We start from the raw sequence: 21,670 nt of genomic DNA, 5'->3' as shown, positions 1-21,670 counted from the left end.
TTTTATTTTCACCATGGTAACTTGTCACCATAGTTACTACAATAATTGTCTCGACTGTTAGATTTAGGCAGAAAGGTTATTTACAATAAAAAAACTTCAACATTGGATAAATATAACGTTGTCAAACCATCAGGATAATGGAAACAACAAAAATCTGATGATGAAAACAATCCACTGGGCCATTTTTGTTGCTGCTGTCAGTTTCTGCAATCAGCTGCTCTGCATATCAAGTCACCGGACTTTGGAATTAAGGTTAAGCACGTTAAGCAGATATGTTTAAATTTTTATAATCTTCGTTTGGCATGACAGCCTCTTACTATTTTCCAAGATTAATAATCGGAAATATTTCTGGTTTTATATAAAAGAAATAAATTACTACATTATCTTTGAATATTTGACTGTTGGGTGGATGAAAGAAGTCATTATACGATAAAATCCTGGGCTTTGATGACATTTAGTCCCCATGTTTGATATAGGCAAGAGATTTACAAATTAAATTGAATCAGTTAATTGACAGATCAATCAGTAATAAGAAGTCATTGTAAGCCCTGAGTTGTTTACACATAAATCCTATATCACTTTTGAAATTAGCGCAACATTAATTTTAAAAACTTATTGAAATTTGAAAATTGAACTTAAGAAGTGCTTTTACCGCTACAACGTTTTCAAGGTGAATAAAAAAATAAATATTTCTGTGATATACATTGTCTCACCTTTAATGTCCGATCCCTTCTTTTCTGTTGCTCCAACAATGACACAGTCCTTAATATCCAGCATGGCTATCTGCAAAACCATATGTCCACAGCAGGAACCCTGAAGAGGCTGGCAAAGAGCCCACTCTCAACCAGCAAATAAATAATGGGCCATTATGTTCAATCATGCTGCACTATAAAGGTCTATAGCTCACAGCAGCAGTACTGTATGCAGCACAAGGCAGTAAGAATGGATGAGAATGGAATTCTCAATTAATTAGTAACTGACAGTCTGAGTTTGACTATGACTATTCTTTACCTTTACTATGAAGACTTATTTGCTGCTCTTTTTCCGTTTTTTGGGGGAATTTTGTAATCACTATAATTTCAGTCTTTCTGGGATTCGGAAACATGTGACCTAACCACTGTCTTCTAATGAGCACTTTGCATAATATTAGTCAGTGTTGGATCAGTCGTAGTCAGATAATATTACCAGTAGTTTCCAACAAACAATTGATATATATATATATAAATAAAGAGATTTTAACCATATCTAATCACCAAACATCCTTTTCCATTAACCCCATTCCCCCTTCAACACAGTGGTCCTTCTTAGTATGTGTTACTATTGTTACGATATGTGTCATGCCAATATTGTGTATGTTGCATGCAGAGGTTGGTCAAGAATATGGATCTAACACTGGTGCAGTCCCTTCTTCCCCCTGATGCCTCATTTGCATTTTGAAGCAGTAAATGCATATTTCAGAATCTCCCATTCTTCCTGTTTTTCTTCCTCTTCGGTCGGTGTGTTGAGGACTCAGTGAGAGAGGGAAGGAGTGAAGGAGTTTTTTATTGGTGAGGTCTACTGCGAGGGGATTGAAATGATCCTGCCTTTGCCTGAAACAAAAGGGTAATTGATGCTATCGCTTACCTTGCATGTCGAAAAAGATAATCAATACAGAAGACAGAGCAACTCAAAGAGCATGTCATTGCTGTCTGTGTAACATACCGGCGTATTGATGTAATTCTTTGAGCTGCAAATTAGTTGAAGTGACTGTATAAGGACCCGAGTGAAAGGAAAAGGAGAATTTAGGCAAAGACAAAGGATTCTTCTTTCCCTTTGTGTCCACCATTCCTCTGTGCTCTTAACAGTATCAATTATGGTTTCATATCAGGAAATATAATCTATTTAGAATGGCTTGTTATGCAAATATCCCGAGGAGTTTGGGTGGTGAAATGCTTTCTAATGTGCAAGCCTTCTGCTTTTCTCTGGTGCAAAACCAATTTATGCTTTTTAAAACATGTTAGCAATGGCAGCTGTGGAGGCGAAAAAGTGATTGTTGTTAAATGTTGTCCGTAATGAAGGCGGTTTAGATGCTGACTGTTCTTATTGATATAAATGGTATGGGCATCTTATATGCTCATTCACAGAACACGGCTTACAGCTTGCAGTACTTTTCTCGGCAGTGGCACGTCACCCGCAGGGATTTGGTCATTTTTCCATATTAAGCTTTGGGATTAAAATTTGTACATTCTTTGTTCATTTAATAATTAAACGGTTCACATTTTATGGGATAAATAAAGTATCTATCTATCTATCTATCTATCTATCTATCTATCTATCTATCTATTTCAGTCCATGCAACGTCAGACATTCATGTAAGATTCACATTCCTTTGGCCTAAAGAGTCAGATAGATTTTAACAGTCTATTTACTTCATGTTTGATTTATGATACAGGACTGAAAAGCATATTTTCACATTGGAAAAGCTGAATCCAGTGTATTGGTTGATTTATCAATTAATGAACTGATTGTTTCAGGACTAGTTGGTGCAAACGATGGAAACTTTCCTGTTCTGAGTCAAGCTATTGTCATTGCTTGCATGTCTTCCCATTCTCACTCAGACAAAAGAAGCTGTGCAGTGTACTGCACTCAAAAACCTGAGATACAGTCCAACTATGATTCCTATAACGTCAAGGTGGACTTTGACACTTGACACCTATCAGGAGCTGGAGTAAACTGTCAAGAAGAAAATCTCAATAAAACAAGATCCAAATACCGGAAAATGTCAAACAGCTTTTCAGTTAACAGTCCTATTACTGGAAAATGTTTTGTCACAAGTCGTTATCCTCAGTATCAAGATCGAGAATGAAATTCAATATTAAACATCAATTAACACAGAAAAAATTTAAAAATGCTGTTTCACTTTGAGGGGCAATGTTCAGATGTTTGGATCCTGACCTGCAATTTTTTAATGAAGCTTGGAATTTCCCTTAAACGACATGAAAACCACAGTGCCAATAGCCACGTCTAGACTTTAAACAGTCTCAGAACATGTTGTACAGACTGCATCTGCAATCACTAGAATGAGGTGAACATTGTGACCCAAACGCTTGACATGCAAATGCTGCCAAAAGTATGTATTAAAGACAGATATTTTTCCTTTTCTTCAGCGATTGACATGACTCATTTAAGACTGATAAAGTGGACCAACAAGTTCTTCCTTGATTATGAGAGTGGGATTGTTGAATTGTGTGAAAATTCACAGCCAGGGTGTGAAGATTCTTAGTTAAAGATATATTTTCACACTGATATAACTTATGAATCACATCTTAATAATCGTTGGGTGTGTTTTGTCAGGAATTATTTCCTGTTCGACTGGAAACTGATAGTCAAGTCTGACAGCATCTGGGCAGAGAGAAGCATAGTGTCTAATAACGGACTGACTGATCTGAACTGGTCTCTTGATGCCCAAAACGCCACAGGAAATGGAGCACCAACACCCAGGACTCCGAGTCTCACAGCGAAAGGTAAATATTCCCCCAGGTTCCAAATACTTCATAGAATAAGAAAAACCAAATTTATTCTGAAACCATCTCAATACTGCGTGGGAACAAATATTTAATACTGATGGGAGCCCCTGAGGAAAAATAGACCGGGATCCACTGGGGTAAAAGCCTCAGGACTGGTGCAAAGGATCTTTTTCCAAGCCCCTACTTTCTCCCAGTTCAACTATCTGCCAGTCACATTGATAACCTGTCAGCAGATGAATATAGAAACCACATCTTTAAAACATGAGCTGGCTAAGCATGGTGAAGGGTACAGTATGTATGCGTGCATGTGTGTGTGTGTGTGTGTGTGTGTGTGTGTGTGGCAACAGTGCTCTACGTGATGTGTGTCATCTCCATATCTCTTCGCAATAAATGGATGATAGGTTTCCCCAAGGAGATCATTTGTTCATCATTTGCTGAACACAAACACATGCTCACACTAAACAAAGTCACAAATTACAGCTTGTCACGTTCACAACGGCATCTAAAACTGAATTTGCAATGTTTAACCTTTATCATTCCCACATGATGGCAGATGGGGAACAGCATGTATGTACTCCACGGAAAAAGGACTGAAACAGTTTACATGTAGGAGCAGAGATGTGCTTCCACGGTTGCGGAACACCGGCTACAAATTCATTCAGGATTGCTAAACTAGGCTTCAACTAGCAGCTCCAGTGGAGAAAGTCGAAATAAATTAACTCCTCGACCCGTTGACACTGAACACTGTCGCAAATCAGCAATGTCAGTGACACAGCCTGCTGCTGACTGAGCATTTGTTTCAGACACAGATGACTTTGGCTGGTTTGTGGGAAATGTAGCACTCACACTCAACAATATCCGCTGGGTCAGGATTTGAATTGACTTTCAAAATGGCAGGGTCAAATGCAAGATTACTGCTCTGACTAGGTCCAAATCCTGGAGGAAGGCGAAGGTCACTGAACAATCGCAATGTTTCAGACGATATCCAAGACAGCTAACAGCTATCGCCGGAATGACGTAGCCACTATACTTTTGGGAAACTTCTCAGGTATTTTGGCCTTTTTCCTACATGCCTGCTCCTCCTCTTCAAATCTGCAGAAGTTGCATGACTTCACACTTTCAAAACTTACATCTGACACGTTTTGAAGACACCAGATATGATCAAGGCAAAGTCATTTCAAATCTAGCATTTCATACACAACAATAAAGGGCGGTGAAAGAGAAGAAACAATAAGATGAAGAAAAAAACACAGGGAAAGGCAAAAATACAGCCTGACCAACGGATTTTTGAAGCAGATGCTGTGATTGACATGAACACATTTATAATGATTAATAGGCCATGCACGGTGGTGAAATGACTGCTCCCTCACAGTACGAAGGATGAAGGTTTTAACCTCCCGGCAGGCAGAGGCCTTTTCTGTGTGACGTGTACATATTCTCCTTGTGTCCATACAGGTTTCCTCCGGGCACTCCTGCTGTCCTAAGACATGCAAATTAGGTGGATTTGTAACTCTAAATTGCCATCAGGAGTAAATGGGATCATGAATGGTTGTTTGTCTCTGGATGTCAATCCTGTGATAGACTGGCGATATGTCTAAAGTGCTGTCACACAATATCAGCTGGGATTGGGATAACTGAGAGGGACATTGCAAGAGCTGCAATTTAAGAGTCTCATCAGTATCAAATAGCCTGTTGATCGTTCTCACCATTCAACCGTTCAACCATTCATCATTTTTTTTTATAAATCAGAAGATAGCAAAAGTTTTTCCCAGTAAATTAGGTTTCAGCTCGATATTCTGTTCTGCCTTGTCAGACTGTCAGTTCAAAACACAAAAAAATATGTCTTGTAGACTCCCAGATAGTTCCACCAGTTTCCTTTACAATTCAGCTTGCCAACAAAAAAAAGATTTTTTTTTTTTTTTTTTTTTTTTTGGACAGCTGATGCATCTGTTTGGGCTCTATAAAACAGTCTGAAATTTTGTTGAGGACAAGAGTATACAGAGCAGAGATAACAGCGGCTGTGTCAGCAGTGAGTGTATTTTACACCAACAGACTCAGATCAGCTTATCCATCAGTTCATTAAGCACCTACTTAGCATGAAAAGGCCACCATGACCACCAAACAACCCACAGCCCACACTGTACCTATTTATCTATCCTCTCTACCTCAGCTGTCTACCTTCTTCTCTCTCTCTCCTTTCAAAGCACAGCATTCTGTCAAATCAAAATAGACCTGCCATTCAATGCATTTACATGTCTTATAATGGGGGAGACTCGCTACAGAGCATGTCATTACACGCACCATTAAAACACGGCAGTGGACTAATCTAGCTCTTCCATAAGGGACAACAGTAGCGGCCGCAGGAGGAGGCTAAGCGACAGAGGACACAGCGTGGAGGATGATGGGAGAAGAGAGGAAAATGGAGGCGTGTCAGTCGGTGCGAGAGGGATAGGCAGAGAAATGTGAAGACAGGAGATGTGGCATGAGTTGTGGGGAATGTGACAGAGACAGAATGAAGCAATCTTGAGGAAGCGCAGGAGAAGAAGGAGGAAAAAGGAGGTAGAGGCCTTCCACTACTCTACTACTCTTCTTCTTCCACTACTCCCAGAGTAGTGGAAGAAGAAGCAGGATGCAGTGCGGAGGAGCAGGTGAACCTTCAGGGAGCGCAGCGGGGGATAGAATTAGATGCTTGGAGAAGTGCAGCGGCTGAATGAAATGTTTAGAGATGCAACAGGATGAAGGAGAGGTGATGGAGGAGAAGTGGCATCAGCAACACAAAGTGATGCTCACAAGGGGGAAAAAAAAGTCTTGGAGAAAATGGTGATTTTTTTTGTTTTGGGCAGCAGCAGCAACAGGGGATCATGCTGTGTGAGAAGGCAGCAGGACCGCTACTAGATCATGCTTGGGAAAGTGTAACAGAAGGTGCAGAAAAAGAAGTACGGGGTGATGTTGAGAGAAGAACAGGACAGATACCTGGAGAGAAGCAAATAGCAGTACAGAGCATGCTTTGGATGGAGCAGGGCAGGAATAAGAGCAAATGAAGGACGAAGGGGCAGCGGGAGTAAATTCTGACGCTGGGAGAGGAGCAGCTTGAGGAGCAGTAACAGCACGAGCAGCAGGTATTGCTTTGAGGAGAAGGAAGATGAGCAACATGTGAGGTGAGGCATGTGAAGGAGCAGCGAGAGCCAGAAAAAGCAGCAAGGGACACCCAGGAGCAGCAGGAAAAGGTTTTGCATGAGGAGCAGGTGAGGTGTGGATAGGTGGAAGTGGGAGGAGGACATGCTTACAGAAAGCAGCAGAGCAGGGAAAGGCGATGCCTTTGTGGAGAGCAGGAGGGGACAGCAGCAGACGAGGTGCTAAGACCTACACAGAGCCGCTGAGCACCTGCGAGCTTTAATTATGATTCCATTTTCTGTTCCAGCTGAGCACAATAGAGCCACAACAGTGCACCAAGGGAGAAGCACAGTCAGGATTCATACTTACAAAATATTACACAGTGCAATCATAACAAAATCACATTAGGCTTGTGGCTGAGCAACTTGCCTCAGGCTGTGATTTAAAAATGTTACTAAAATATAATGAACATTACATTTGATTTTGTTGATTTTGATAAGTTATATATATATATATATATATATATATATATATATATATATATATATATATATATATATATATATATATAATTAGTTTGCCTTTTCCTTATGAGCACAGCTGTAAGTGACAGCGTCCTTAAACCTCCAGTGCAGCACAGCAGCGTGAATTCCTCTGAAAGGCATCAGCCCTCATAAAGACCCCTCCAACACAGACAGCCGAGGGAGGTCACACAGTTTACTCCCTAAGTTTTCTGCACTAAGTTTATCTGAGAGTCTTTAAGCAAACAAACAACAACAACAACCACAAAACAGCAGCTCGGACGCACCTCAGTTCGTGCGTGAATGAATGAAAGCAAGGCTTCACCCTGCACCGTATGAACTGCCCCCCCACCCCCAAACCTCTCTCCCTCAGCCCACCTACCTTCCACCGCATACACCGGACTGATCACGCACAGGAGCACCGCAGCCAAAGTGGCCGGCGTGGCCACAGAGACTCCCCGCCTGTCTGCTCCCATTATCCGGCTGACAGAGAAAATCCCAACAGAGACGCGGATTCCTCCGGTTGTCGGTCACATCTCAGTCCTCTGGGTGTTTGAGTGTGTGTGTGTGTGTGTGTGTGTGTTTCTGCTGCACCGGCACAGTCAGCGGGGACTGAAGCAGATAGACTGCCGGTGGATCTCTCTCTCTCTCTCTCTAGCTCTCTCACACACACACCTTCCTATCCAATCAGGAGAGAGGATGGCGGCTCGTAAACCAATCACCCGTTCTATCCTACCTGACCCCGAGCTTTGTGCCCAATGGTCAGGGCTCACCCGCCCCGGCTCTGTGGCGGGACAGCGACACCCAGTGGCCTCAGAGGAGCACCGCCTGTCAGGACTGATCCTGATGAAGGAATAGGCTGCTCCCATTTTTTCCCCTGATTTTCAAGACGTCAGGTCACTCCTCTCATCGCTCTATTAAGTTTTGCGTCTTTGCAATCTGCCTGACATAAAACAAAACAAAACAAAAAAAAAATTTAACCAAATCCGTCAAACTGTTTTCATGAGGAGAAAAAAACATAGATCAGACCACAGCACATGGTAAGTGGGGGAAGGTTGTGTGATTTACCTTAGTTATAATGAAATTACAAAAAGAGTCACCACCCAGAGATTACGGAGAACACTGTGAAAAACAAAAATCATCCATCTGATGGAAAGGATGTGCTCATCTTGATATCAGGTGAGCAGATGGCACAATATGTCTGTAACAGCTTCAGGATGAGGCGCAGCTGACAAATCTGCCTGCATTATGTGACGTGGTCGAGTGAACACGGGGCAGAAGGTCAAAGGACAGTTTCCAACGTTTTGTGTAGCCCGTGGCACAAAGAACCTGTGGCTTTTCTGAGAGCGGCAGGAGGCACGACAAGTTTTCAGATAAGGTGTGTGGCATTTCCTGAATATAATATACAGTGTAAACGGTCATTTCTACCTCTCTATAGTGAGAAACAATTCTGTCTTGTAATATGAATTTATCAAGGAAAAGAAGACACAAACTGGCCTGTGAAAATAAGTGGCCTTAAGTACACAATCCTCCCTTGTATGACGTTTTAAAGGAAAGGCTCCTCAAAGTCAGAGACACAAATCAGAATCCACAACTCAGACCAGAGAACAGGGGCCGCCTAGAAACCTAAATGTGCCAAGTACGTATTAAACAGTCTAAGTTCTGAGTATGATGAGAAATAGGTTAAATTGTCCTTGAGCTGTGTCTGTCACCTGGTAGTGAGTGATGGGCCTGTTCTCCTTAATCTGGGACATGAACACAGCCACATGCACAGTTCAGACCGTTAAGATCACATCGGTTTCCCACACTGAACAATGACAATGAAGCTACACTTCAGCAATTTAAGCAACACTTTTTCACTTGTCTCAACTTATTAGGTTGACCTTGCGTAATTTTGAGCTCAGCTCAACCCATTTTCAACCTGAGCAGAGGGCTTACCACCCAGTGCAGACACTTGCAATGGGCTGTGCAGCACTTTTAATCAAATCGCTTCAGAAAATGTACATCCAGTGTCTACACTGAACCAATTACCCTGCTGATTTTTAATCAATACAGAGATGTATCTTCTTTGTATTTTTTCACCTATTACTCGCAGGCAGCAAGAGCTCTGCATTGTTCCGGTTGTTCCTCAGCACTTGGTCAGAAGTTCACAACGTGTGATGTTGAATCTCTCTCTTTCTTGGTTAATGTAGATGCACAATAATAAATATGGAACAATGGCTGAAAAGCTTTTTTGCTGATGACGTAATGCAGCATTAAAACTGAAGACATCGCCCTGTTGCTGAAAAATGAACCTTCAGTACGTTTTGGTCACAAATGGCCTCAGGTCAATTTTTTTCTTGAAGCTTTTGTCTCCTACATTGTCTGTACAACTACAAAAATTACAGATCATTACATTGACATTGCATTTTCAATGCAGACACCGCACTTGTCGAATGCGTTATGACACTTCATCATGTGCAATTACCTTTATTCAGTGGCTACTCCGATCAGGACACAATGGCCAGTGTCTTATCTTCAAACAAGCAATCAGAAATATGTAAGTGTTCTAAGAAAATAAACCACAGATGGAGACCCAGAAATCAATTACAGGCCTGCTGGTTGCGACATAAGCAGAACAATTATGTTTAAACTGTCTCCAGAGAGTCTCTTCAGTTTGTTCAAGAAGATTTATGGAGGGTTTTTTTTCTTCGTGTTGTTTGTTGTTTAATTGCTTCTTTCATTTGAGGAATATAATGATGAGCAACTTTGAACATGCACAAATACATATCCTACTGTGTGAATGGAGACAAGTCAAATTCAACTGTGCCCTCCTTATTATCAATAAAATTCAGTTCAAATTTTAGATTTTGGTTTACTCAGACATCCTTCACAGAACGGGATATAATTCAGGAAAGACACAAGACATAGAAAAACAGGCGTTCAGGTGACAGCCAGTTGATGATAAATAAAATGCAATCCCTGTACACCAAAATGCTTAAGACCTTTCAAAAACAGAAAAAATAGAAATAGAGTGAACTGCTCCTGGGCTGTGTGTGTGTGTGTGTGTGTGTGTGTGTGTGTTGCACCTACTCAATTTCATTCTGTTGTATCCGATTTTAAACACCAGCATCAATAAATCATTCATTAACTTCAGATCCCCTGACTGGTGCCAGATTGTCATCCCCACACAATGTATGGCCTCATTTTTCCACAGCTTGTTACAAAACTATAAGCACATTTATGGTTCATTGTGCATTTGCCAAGTTAAGTCTTTCAGGAGAAAATGTTCACAGTGTAGATTCAATGTTCTCACTTGGAAAGGAGCAAAAGCTGGGAGTGGGTGTGTCACGGCGGGGGGGATAGTCTTGGTCCTGCAGCGGAAACGGAGCCAGAGAGTGAGTCATGACTAAATCCGGTCACAAAGGAGCATCAATCACAGACATTGTAAAGAGAACAGTTGGTACTTTATAGATAACAGCCTGTACGTGCATCAGATGAATTCAAGCTGAGAGTAAGAAAAAAGGCTTTTAAAGGAGACATAGTCTATTATTAAAGCAATCGTTTGACCATTTGGGAAATATGCTTATTTGCTTTCTTGCTGACTGTCAGACAAGATGACTGAGATGACCCTTCACATTTATCAGATAAATATGATATTTATCTAGCCAAGTCATGATCAGCTTTTATCTGTTTAAATAGTTTTTTGTTTCCACATAAAATGTGTTTATTACTGAGCATCAGGGGTGGAATTTGGTACATTTTAACAAAGGTGGTTGTTTCCAGCTATTATATTAAGCTACACTAACTCACTGTATGGCAAACAGATGAGTGTCTTAAGTACCGCTTGGCAAATACAACTGTGCACTATCAGTCGAAAGTGTGAAGACACTTTTCACTTTTGACTGGCGCTGTATGTGGAACTGGTTCTTTTGATAGACGCAAAAAAGGAATAGCCATCAAATCAAACTGTCCATAGCAAAATCCACTGCAACACTCAACCAGAGTTTAATGAATGAAATGTGAAATTCAATACACTCATGAATACAAATCAGCTTAATATACAACCCCAAGTGTGTGCGTAAATATGTGTGCAAGACATCCGCAAATTTGGTGAAGGAGTCCCATATTGAACAGTATAGCAGTGTGGCTTGAGGAGGAGGCATGCTGATTTAGAGATTCAGTATATCCACCAAGTTAACATACACATTGTCAATATTTTGCAAATGTACTGTAAAAGTGAAAACCTTGTTGTTGTTGTTGTTTTTTTTTTTGTTTTATAGTGCCTTTTTTAACATTACACAGTTACAAAAGCTGGTGGGCATGATGTCACAAATGTCCAGTGTACTTTTACAGGTTTTAAGGAAACTGAAACTGCTGGACTTGTTCATAGGGATTTTGTTGAGATGGCTTATTTCTTTACAAAGGTGATGGGTTTAGTTTAAAAAAAGTGGTCATTTCCTTTCTCTTTTGAAATGGGTAGGTATACAGTAAAAGTGAGGTAATATCTTGCAATCACAACATCTCATATGCTTCAGAAGTGTGGGAATTCATCTGCAATAGTATTTCAAACTAATTGTGCTGCGTGTATCCCTTTATGCCAACACACACCAAAACATCTGGACAACTACATCAAAGATTATGGGGGTTTCATTGCCAATATTGTATTATACTGTACATTCATGGCTGTATATGGTGCCAGTCTTTTAGCTAATGTACACAAACATTTACAGCGTACACAATGTTTGTTAAGGTAGACAATCTCGAGTTAAAAAATAAAGTAAAATAAAAAAGGGTTGAATGCACCGCATCTTTGGGCACTGAATATTTTTTCACTGAGCTGTGCTACCAGATGACTGGACACTGGAGCTAAATGGACCTGACAGAAAGTCAGCGAATGAATCAATCAATATCCCCATTATTATCTTCATCACTGTAAAGTTTTCATTCTCTTCTTTGTTTTGTTCTTCATATTCTTCTCTTATAATCCTCATCCCAAGAATCCTTTGAAACCACCACAAACAAACAGAATCAAACTAAGACAAAGTAAGACTGAGCAAAACAAAATAAGTATTGTCCCTGTCAATTTTTTGCTCCTCTTGGTCAAAGAAAATCTTGTCCATTTATTCCCCAAAATGTCTTTTTTCTTTCTTTTTTTTTTTTTTTTTTTGGCAAAGTTCCTTTCCAATCTTCCCCACACCGAATATCCTTCTTGTCTGTCCCATGGTTCGGCCCGGCTGCAGACTTCAGAGTCTGACAGGAGGCAGCGGCGGTCCATCATCGCTGAAGCAGCAGGATGACCAGTGGAAACAGGAAAGTGAGGCTACAGACGTGGCTTTGAGATGTGGCTGCTCCTCTGACTCTGTTGTTGTCTGGTGAGTAGGCATACAATCCCGGTCTGCTCCGACTACACTGTCCACCTACACACATCCCGCTTCCTGAGCCACTGATGTCATCACCTGAGGAGATCATGAGATGGAAAAAAAAAAGGGAAATTTTTGTTTGTTTTATTTTTAAAAATGTACTTCTTAGAAAAAAAAAGAGATTGTGTTCAAGTGCCCCTAAAAGGCTCCCACTTTTCACTTTCTAAATGGTAATTATTTCTGTTTCGGTTCCCAACTCCAGTTTAACAGAGTCAGACCGTTAAATAGCATCATGCAGATGAACAAAGTGCCAAATTCATAAGATGTTAACACAAGCACTTTAAACATAAATAATCAAAAATAGCCCACTCGTGTCCTGGAAGTCCACATCGTTGCCATCCAGTGCGTTTTTCAGTCTGTTGCTCATAATTTTGAGTTGCATGATTTGCTGCCGAATCGTCATGTCCGGCTTTGTGATGTCAAGCTCCACTTCAGGGTTGTTGATCTGATTGGCCAAGCCGTCGCCCATCACCTCTGGAAGATATCTGTGTGTAGGAGAGACGGCATGGAGGAGAGCATCAGCATGGGTGTATGGGAGAGCAGTTCTTTTTAGGCAAGGCTCTATTTAAATATTCATTTACGTATGTGCATGAACTCAGTCAGTACATCTGAGCAGCAGCGCCCAGTTACGTAAAGCTAATGTGGCATTTTGTGCTGACAGCGGATGGTGAGCAGGCATCCTCACATACGGCAGACAAACACACACACACACACACACGCAGCTGTATTGTAATGTTACTCTGAAACCTCATGGACAAAATACTTCTCCTATGTCCAACATTTAACCTGACCTAACCTGAGCCATCACCACTGTACATTTGGGTAGCAGCCTATTACAGTCTGAGTTACAATCTTGTGGTGAAGTTGTTTTATGCTGTGGGGCCTCAATGTGTTCAGCCATTTTTTAGGCTGCAGCTTTTATGCTGACATCTGTTTCCATTATTTTGTTGGCCTGTTTTATTTCACTGACAGTTTGATGAGATAGCAAGACACTTCAATGTGCTTTATTTAGTTTCAAATGATTTATTTTGACAACAGAGTATAATTTTATAAAATTGATAATAATAAAACGTGACATCGTCATATTGTCATCATATCAGGCAGCTGCACTTGAAAAGGAATACCAAAAACTATAAACTCATCCACTACTACATTAACCCTAAAACCACATTTTAATTCCTATTCATGTCTGAAAATGTGAGCACTCCCAGGGTTTGAAACTCTTGGTCGTCAGTAATACAGAGGTACAAGAACTGACACTGGTCACGGACACACACAGACACACACACACACACACAAACACAAACTATTTGCTTAGAGGTGTGATTTAATTTATGTTCCTGAAAGTATTTAAAATGTTAAATAGCCCCATTTAAAGTCCATATTCCAAGCGTGTATTCCATATTCCACTCAAGAACAATTTATTGGAGTTGTAATTTTATGTGACATTTATTGAGCTCTCTTGAGAGCCAGTAGATGTCGCTGTAGGGCTTTCAAACAGTTCATCACCATAATTATTCACCTTCTGCCACTCAGATTTTATATTTCCTTCATCTGTCACACACAGTCAGGGATTCATCCATATTTTACAGCCTCTTTCATATTTCTCTCCACACACGCATGTGTGTGTGTGTGTGTGTGTGTGTGTGTGTGTTTGTATACATACACACATATATACATATACATTCCCTTTGACGATCATATTTCACTTCACTGCAATCCAAACACTTGAGAGGATGTGAGGCATGAGTGCAGACATGTACATATATCAACAAGACATCAGATTGTTCTATAAACCACAGACGTGTGCGTTTGTGTGGCCATGAATGCTTGTGTTGCTTGCCTTACACCTCTATTCTCAGCATGCCTTTGATGAAACAGCCTGTTGACTCATTGTAATGGCACAAAGGACGCAAACAGCCTTCAGCAAGAAGAGAACTGACCTGCTTCATGGCAACTTTATCGGAAGATTATTGTATATTCTCCTTTTTCCCTTCCTCCATTGCGACTAGCCTTTAGGTGTAAGGAATTATATGCGTTCCGATAAGGGAGAGCAAATTAAAACCAAAAATATTTGAATGTTGTGGATGAAGTCTGTGATGATATCTGAACACTGGGTAAATACGAGGTGAATTGGCTTAGTTTCAACTGGCTGTGAACATTTGAGGTCATTTTTTAAAGGTACTGGCACATCACTGTTGTGCAGTCGCTGTCTGGCTGTTGTCCTGGTGTCTTCCTCACCTGGCTTTGGTGATGCCGTTCCAGCATTTGTCTTGATTGGCACCTCCTGCAGCCAATTTGCTGCAAAGTGCCATCGGAAGCTGGGTCCAGTATTGCCGCATCTCCCTTAGCTTACTGGAGAGGTCTGATACCTGGAAAGCATAAAAAAGTTGGAACATCCATGTTTTGTAATTCACTGGTGAATCACTGGTGGTCTCAAATCATATCTGAAATCCCATTTAGAATGAAAAACAAGGCCTTATGTGTTTAATGACATTCAATATTTTTTAAGCAACTGCAGAAATTTTTTTATCTAAGTAAATTATGAGTAGCTTTTTCAAAACATATCAATGGAAGACATGGATAGCCTTCACAGGTACCACATGCACTGACTAAATGTCCTTGTTTGTTGTGTACTTTGTGTATCTTCCTGTACATTTGTATATACCTATATTAAGGTGACGGGAAAAATCCAATTCCCAGGGGGACTAACCCTGACAGACCTAGCTGGTAAACCTGACTCTGTCATTATACTCGGGATGTTTCTCTGGTCCATCCTCAATGAATTTCATTGAACTTTTTCCCACTTACCTCTTTTTATAACCCTTTGCAGAGGTATTGTAATCGCAGATGCATACATACACACCTGCATCTCTAGCCGGAGCCCAGCTGTTGGGGAGGGTTTGTATTCCAAGGCAGTCAGGGAGCTACTCTTTCTCCTCTGTTCATGAACGACAGGGCTTCCTGTCCCTGGTTCACCAGTTCCAGGAGTTCCACACATCTGGTACACCTATAAGTACAGCAAAGAGATGCACAGACACAGTGTGTCTATGAATTCATTTTCCATAGGTTTTAAAGTCTCAAACTTCATTCATTCATCCAATCATCATCATCCGTTTCTGGGTTGCAGGTGTTGCTGGAGCCAATCCCAGCTCACATTGGGCGAGGGCGGGATACATCACAGGGCCAACCTCTGACTTCTCAATGTAAAATGCAGCCAGTAGACACTAGATGTCACCATAGGCAAGTGTTTCAGAATAACTGGATGCTGGAATACATCTTGCATGTTTCCTTGTTTGAGTCTAAAGAGTGCCTTTGATTCACACACACATACATCTCAGGATGGAAAGTTCATATTTTGTTTGCAACTTGATTTTGAGTATAATTGACAGAGATTGAAAATAACCTAGACTTTACAAAGTGTATTATCAGCAAACAAGGCTGAGATTGTTTATGGCTACACTCACTACCTGTGCAGGAATGGACATCAACATTTAATGTACTTGAGCTCTTTTCAGGTATCCCCTAGGCAAGCACTCCTTCAACATAATAATTCTGCATCAGATACAAGTTTGCTTACTCCGTATTGATCTTTGACCTTGGAATCAAATTCAGCCAGCAAACTGGCTGAGAGGTTTTTAGCCTGACAAATAATTCAGCAGATGCAGAACCGCATACATAACCATAAGCTGGCATCTTACTAGAGATTCAGTGCCTCTAGTGAAATTTGCTCCGGGGTATGTACACAATCAGAATAAGTGAGACAAACTGAGGCGTCTTACTTTAGCTGTGAACGTGTCCGTGTTTTGCTGTTGGTAGTGAACAGCCTCATAGATTCGAGCAGGGATGGAGGAGAGAACCACATCAAGACTGGGTTCCGTGCTGAAACTAGACACCACCTGGATCATGGTGTCTAAACAATGGAAGGAAGGGAGATGAGCAGATGAATCTTTAACTTGAATCCAACTTGACAAATTTTTCTGAGAACAAAACTTGATTTTGGCAACAAAATCAAATGAATAAAGCTCAATACATGATCACAGAACAGTCTAAATCATCTCTGGTCTTTATAATTACTATAATAAACAAAACTGATAGCATCAGTTGAAGTGAATGCGCTGCACAGTAGATGAAGTTGGTACATATATTTCTCACACTTATCACACTTTGAAATTGTCTCGGCCAAATTTAAGAAATATTGGAGCTATTAGATAGGATCTTGTGCTGCTAGGTGCGCATAAAGACCATGAGGGCAGTGGAACAATTTTCCTCCTACTACAACTAATAAAAATCAAAAGCTCTAAATAAACTCTCAGTAACTTCACAAGCCATGAAGATTATATGGTGAACAAAATATTTATTTTAGAATTATGTTTGGTTAGATCACTTTAAATTAATAATGATGAAGTTGTTATAGTACTCTGAATCTATTATGCTTTCGCCCCTGGAATCGCGAAGACTCTAATTACATGCTTCTTTTTTAAAATCTTACCTATAAGGTTTTGCCACTCAGGGTCCAGGTCAGCTTGGTTGGCCAGGCAGCCCTTCATGACATTGGAGCAATAGTTGGAACAGGGTTTGACGGAGGCCATGCCACGACAGTGAGGGCAGTAAATCAGCTTCATTAGGGCCTTCGTACACTCTAGACTAAGGGAAACCTGGTGTAGGTGGACCACAGAACTGGCATCAGATTACTCAGGACCAGGAGTGAAGAAGGAAAATGCTGATAATATGCATGTATATATGTGATGTATATGTATGTAGTGTGATCCTTTCAATGTTGGTTCTATAAAAGTGGCTGTTAAGCTATTGTAACATTAAGGACACAGCCTGAACAAGAGGGCAGCAGTAGGCCCCCTTCATATTCTTTTTACAGGTTTCTGTTCCACCTTCAGCTTTTGGTTATGTATTCAAGCCAGAAGAGAGATGTCACAGATCTCATTCCTCATCGATGGAGGGATAGACAAACTGAAGGCATGAAGTAGGGAAGGAGTTAAGGACCATTACACCAAGCGTGCAACTTTTAAAAAACTATTTGTTGACTGTTTTCAAGGTAGGACATTGTTGTACCACCCTATGTGCAATCCATCCGTGTCAACATCAAAACTGCATTATTTTGTCTGTTGCCTTTGTGTTATTTTTGTTTGGTAATGTGCAGATTTATTAATTTAAGATTGTGGTCTTTATTTTTTCAATAGCTTGGTATGAATGGATGATCATGCAAGCCAGGAACTGCAAAATTACATTCACAATTTGAAAATATCACAATATTATGTGCAAAACTGTTAGCTGTGAAAACGTGTTGTTGAGACCACATAAGCTTAGACTGACAAGTCATGCAGAAGAAAACAAACACAGAGTCACACAGAATACACAAAGTGTTAAAAATTGCACCAGGAGCTGAAAACCACAATCACACCCGTAATTTGACAATAGCATTGTCTACCCTCCAAATACAAACTTTGTTCTGAGGGCGCAGTCTGACACTTGATTTTTGATGATCTTTGTTTTTAATTTTTGGGTGGAGACACTTTCCCTGACATTTAGGGTGTGCCGAGTCTCTTTCACACACACACAGAGATGATGCTCACACAAAAACACAAACATTGAATCTTAAATTCAGTTCCTCTCGTACTGCCACACCCTGTTTTTGTCTCACTACCGCACTACACCACTTATTTTTTCCAAGTAACACACACACATGCACGCCTACCTGAGAAACCTTCTTGACCACCTCTCCACTGACTATTAGCCCCTGGACAAATGACCGGGCTGTGACAAAAGCCCGGATAACCTTTGATTTCATGTCCCGAGGTATGTCTCCAAATGGCCGTAGCGTCTCCTGTTGCTTAGCAACGCATTCAAGGTAGTCCTCTGATAGGCTGACCTGCCAGACAGAGGTGAGAGTGGTAGACATGATGTATGAGAAGTATGCTGCTTGAAAATACCTCTCAAATAAATGCAAATCAGCGTCTTTAAAAATAGATCAAAAACATGCAAGTGATGCATCTAAAAATAAAACATGTATCAATTTGTACATTGTGTAAGTATTTTTGATCAGTCAGAAGAGAACCAGGGGCTGCAGGGAGGCATCCATTGAGATTTCAAGCATAGTCATTTTGATTTGAGCAATTTGATGTGACTCACTGTAAATGGACTATTATGAATGTTTTATTCAACAATCAAAAAAGACTATAGCTATCATTTTGTGACATAAACCCTCCTCTACCCACTCATACTAGTTGATGCGATTAGCTTTTTACTACAGCTACAACAACTGTTGCTCTGCGTACATGTCCGTACTCACTTCTGCAGGGGTGGAGGTTTTAAATGTGCGCTCCAAAAGGCGTGACCAGAACTCAGACAGCGTCTCATCCAGGTTGAGTGCAGAGCCACGATAGTACTGTCGCAGGTCGGCATAGAGGTCTCCGTAGAGACGGGTGTTCTGGGAGTACAGAGGGCCGAGAGGAGACAGCGCGTCCTGCAGGGAGCGCTCAGACTGACTATGCAGCTCAGTGAAGTAGGCTGGAGGAGGAGAGGAGAAAAAAAAATAGAAGGATGGCAAAAGAAAGATGGCTCAAGAAGTGTTGACAATTAGAAAAATTTGAGCCGGGGGAAGTTGGTGGTATCAAAATTGTGTTGGGTTTCGCCTCAGAGTGTTGTTTCTGGCAATATAACTAATCTAACTCCAATACTCCCTCCACTTTGAGCTCTGTTTTGGTCCCCTCCTACCTGTAAGAAAAAGATCTGGCTCTTCAATTTATAAAATTTTCACTGCTTTCTGCAGTTACTTGGTAGTTGTTCAGTGTGATTCACTGAAAACAGCTATTCCTGTAAATGGCACTGATCAAACTGAGCTGAAATGACCTGCACAGTGATCGTTCATATATCACTATAGAGCACAACCCCTTTCATAATCTACCTGTCACCTCATGTGGCCCTAAGTGTACTGTAATTTTATTTTGTAGAAAGATTATCTGATAAATGGCGATAAATATTTCTTGAAATGTATATATCGTTTTATTCACCCCACAGTGGGGAAATTTACAGTATTACAGCAGCATCAGTAAAAAAGAAGAAATAGAATTAGACAATAGATAATGTACAGTATAAACAATATAAACAAGTATTATAGATAATGTAAATATAGAATGGATAATAAATTAGCCTGTTACTCAGGGCAACCATATAGTGTCAACAGAAAATGGCTCTGGATGGACTGAAACTGAGTTGTGAGTTGTTGCGAGCCTTTTTTAAAAAAAGCTTTGTGAATTTATTTGTGGCCCAGACAAAATGGAATTGACATTTTGCTTATTTTTATAAACTTAAATTCCTGAAAGATTCTCTTTGGTGGATTTATTTCCGTCATGATTCTCGTTCACTCACGACATTAATTCATATTTTTTAAGGTTTCTTTGTAATTTTCTCGGCTGCCAGATGGATTCAAAGAGAGATAGAGAGGTCAGACAGAGAGAGTAAGGGAGTCAGCAAGCTGTCTGCAGTATATTGGTCTGGGCTTTTCCCTCCTTCTTCAAAGGCTGTGGACCATTGCCAGCCTGCGCTAACCATAACCAGATGGAGTGCCAGAATTTTGCTACTGAGGTGGCCTGCTGCCTTCAGACTAATAATACTGTCTTCCACCTCCTCCTCCTCCACTTACTGGTCCTCCTCCTGCTGTTCTCTGCTTCTCTTTGTTATTTATCTAATATTTTGGTTCACTGTTTCTTCTCCCTGCTAATGACACATTTCTCACTTGCATTGGTCTGTCTCCCTATTGTTAGCAGTGGCACTTCTCAGTCTGTGCTTCTTTTCTTCCATCCTCCATCCCTCTCTTTCTCTGATGTACACTGATCTGGCGACTTGGCTCCTCAGTGGGTCAACTGCTCATTAGCTGAACCAGCCACTGCCCCACGGGGACACCCCCTCTCTTTGCGTGTGTATGCGCGTGAACGGATACAAGCATGTGTGTGTGTGTGTGTGTGTGTGTGTGTATACCCCTTTGCCATCAGGGGATCGGCTTATCACATTTCATTGTGTCTGGCCGACTCCGCTCTCATTATAACACCCAGTCAGGGGTCCCCTTGACACACAGGACATATACACATCCACCCACACATACACACACACACACACACACACATCAGCACTACCTCAGTAGTGCAGCACTGAGCTTTGAACCTCACAGCCTGATCTTGTACCAATCACAAACACGTACACACGATATACAAATGTCACACACCCCTGGGCTTGCTGCTGAAGCTTTGCTATTGAGCTCAGGCAGTAATGAGTATTGCAAATGAACACACATATCAACAAACACAAAAACACACACTACTTACTGTCGAAGCTCCTGTGGAGCGCGTTGAAGGCAGCTTGCAGTGACCTGCCAGCCTCTCTGATCAGTCCCTCTGTCTCTCGTGTGGTCAAACCAGCCAGATTCTCTTCCATGGTGCTGGTGCAGCAGGTTGGTCCCTGAGAACACATCCTCAGGTGTTCACCTGGCACAGTGGCGAAAAGACAAGCAGTCATTAATTCATTTAATCATGCATTATTTAAGTGATTTTCATTAATTAGTAATTGAAAATGTGTGTTTGTGTGTGTATTTCAGTCTTCACACCGAAATGAAGACTGAATTATATGAACCTCTATGAAATGGATTATTCACAGAGCTTTATTTTTCTTAGTAAAAGGATCCTTCCCTGACTTCTTGGCCAGCACCACCTGGGTGGGTGACACGTTTACCAGTGAATATATTATTATATTTCAGGACTTGCATATAATCTCATTAAGACATTCACGTCCCCCTCAGGATGAATTGTAAAAAATATGTTGTTTTATGACTAAGTAGCAGTTAAATTATTGACACTGTCATTAGCCTCAGGCCACCTTGTACTGTATCAGTGCTAACTGGCACGTTTGTGTTGGCTAGGTGTGACGTACGACTGCGGAAAACTGTATGACCGTTACTGTTGTTTTAGTGGTCATTTATTCATATAAACTGCGAATTATGCTTATTGATCACATGTATAAGTTCCAAAACATTTTGAGCTGCTTTGGAAATCTAGGACCAAGGGGCATTTATATACCTCCTGTCTCTCTTTAAATTTGCAGCTATCCATCAGCTATC

The 21,670-nt window shown here is 40.9% G+C and overlaps 2 protein-coding genes across 2 annotated transcripts in view; both read right to left on the bottom strand.

The window, feature by feature from the left end:
* LOC115042140 (ephrin type-B receptor 1-like) overlaps positions 1 to 7,617 on the bottom strand; it is a 72,620-nt gene extending 65,003 nt beyond the window's left edge. Inside the window, exon 1 of the mRNA XM_029500190.1 lies at positions 7,524 to 7,617. Coding sequence (XP_029356050.1) covers positions 7,524 to 7,617 — 94 coding nt within the window. The remainder of the gene's footprint in view (positions 1 to 7,523) is intronic.
* A 4,589-nt stretch (positions 7,618 to 12,206) lies between these two features.
* The window catches only part of LOC115042108 (glypican-1-like), a 34,168-nt gene continuing 24,704 nt past the window's right edge, over positions 12,207 to 21,670 (bottom strand). The window contains exons 2-10 of the mRNA XM_029500145.1: positions 20,883 to 21,041; positions 18,851 to 19,068; positions 18,257 to 18,430; positions 17,036 to 17,201; positions 16,326 to 16,456; positions 15,410 to 15,553; positions 14,785 to 14,915; positions 12,853 to 13,028; positions 12,207 to 12,579 (exon numbers count right to left, since the gene is read on the bottom strand). Coding sequence (XP_029356005.1) covers positions 12,398 to 12,579; positions 12,853 to 13,028; positions 14,785 to 14,915; positions 15,410 to 15,553; positions 16,326 to 16,456; positions 17,036 to 17,201; positions 18,257 to 18,430; positions 18,851 to 19,068; positions 20,883 to 21,041 — 1,481 coding nt within the window. The 3' untranslated portion in view covers positions 12,207 to 12,397. The remainder of the gene's footprint in view (positions 12,580 to 12,852; positions 13,029 to 14,784; positions 14,916 to 15,409; positions 15,554 to 16,325; positions 16,457 to 17,035; positions 17,202 to 18,256; positions 18,431 to 18,850; positions 19,069 to 20,882; positions 21,042 to 21,670) is intronic.

This window comes from Echeneis naucrates, chromosome 4, assembly GCF_900963305.1.
Source record: "Echeneis naucrates chromosome 4, fEcheNa1.1, whole genome shotgun sequence".
NCBI lineage: Eukaryota > Metazoa > Chordata > Actinopteri > Carangiformes > Echeneidae > Echeneis > Echeneis naucrates.
Note: the sequence above shows the minus strand (reverse complement) of the source record. Positions and strands in the feature narration are given on the sequence as shown.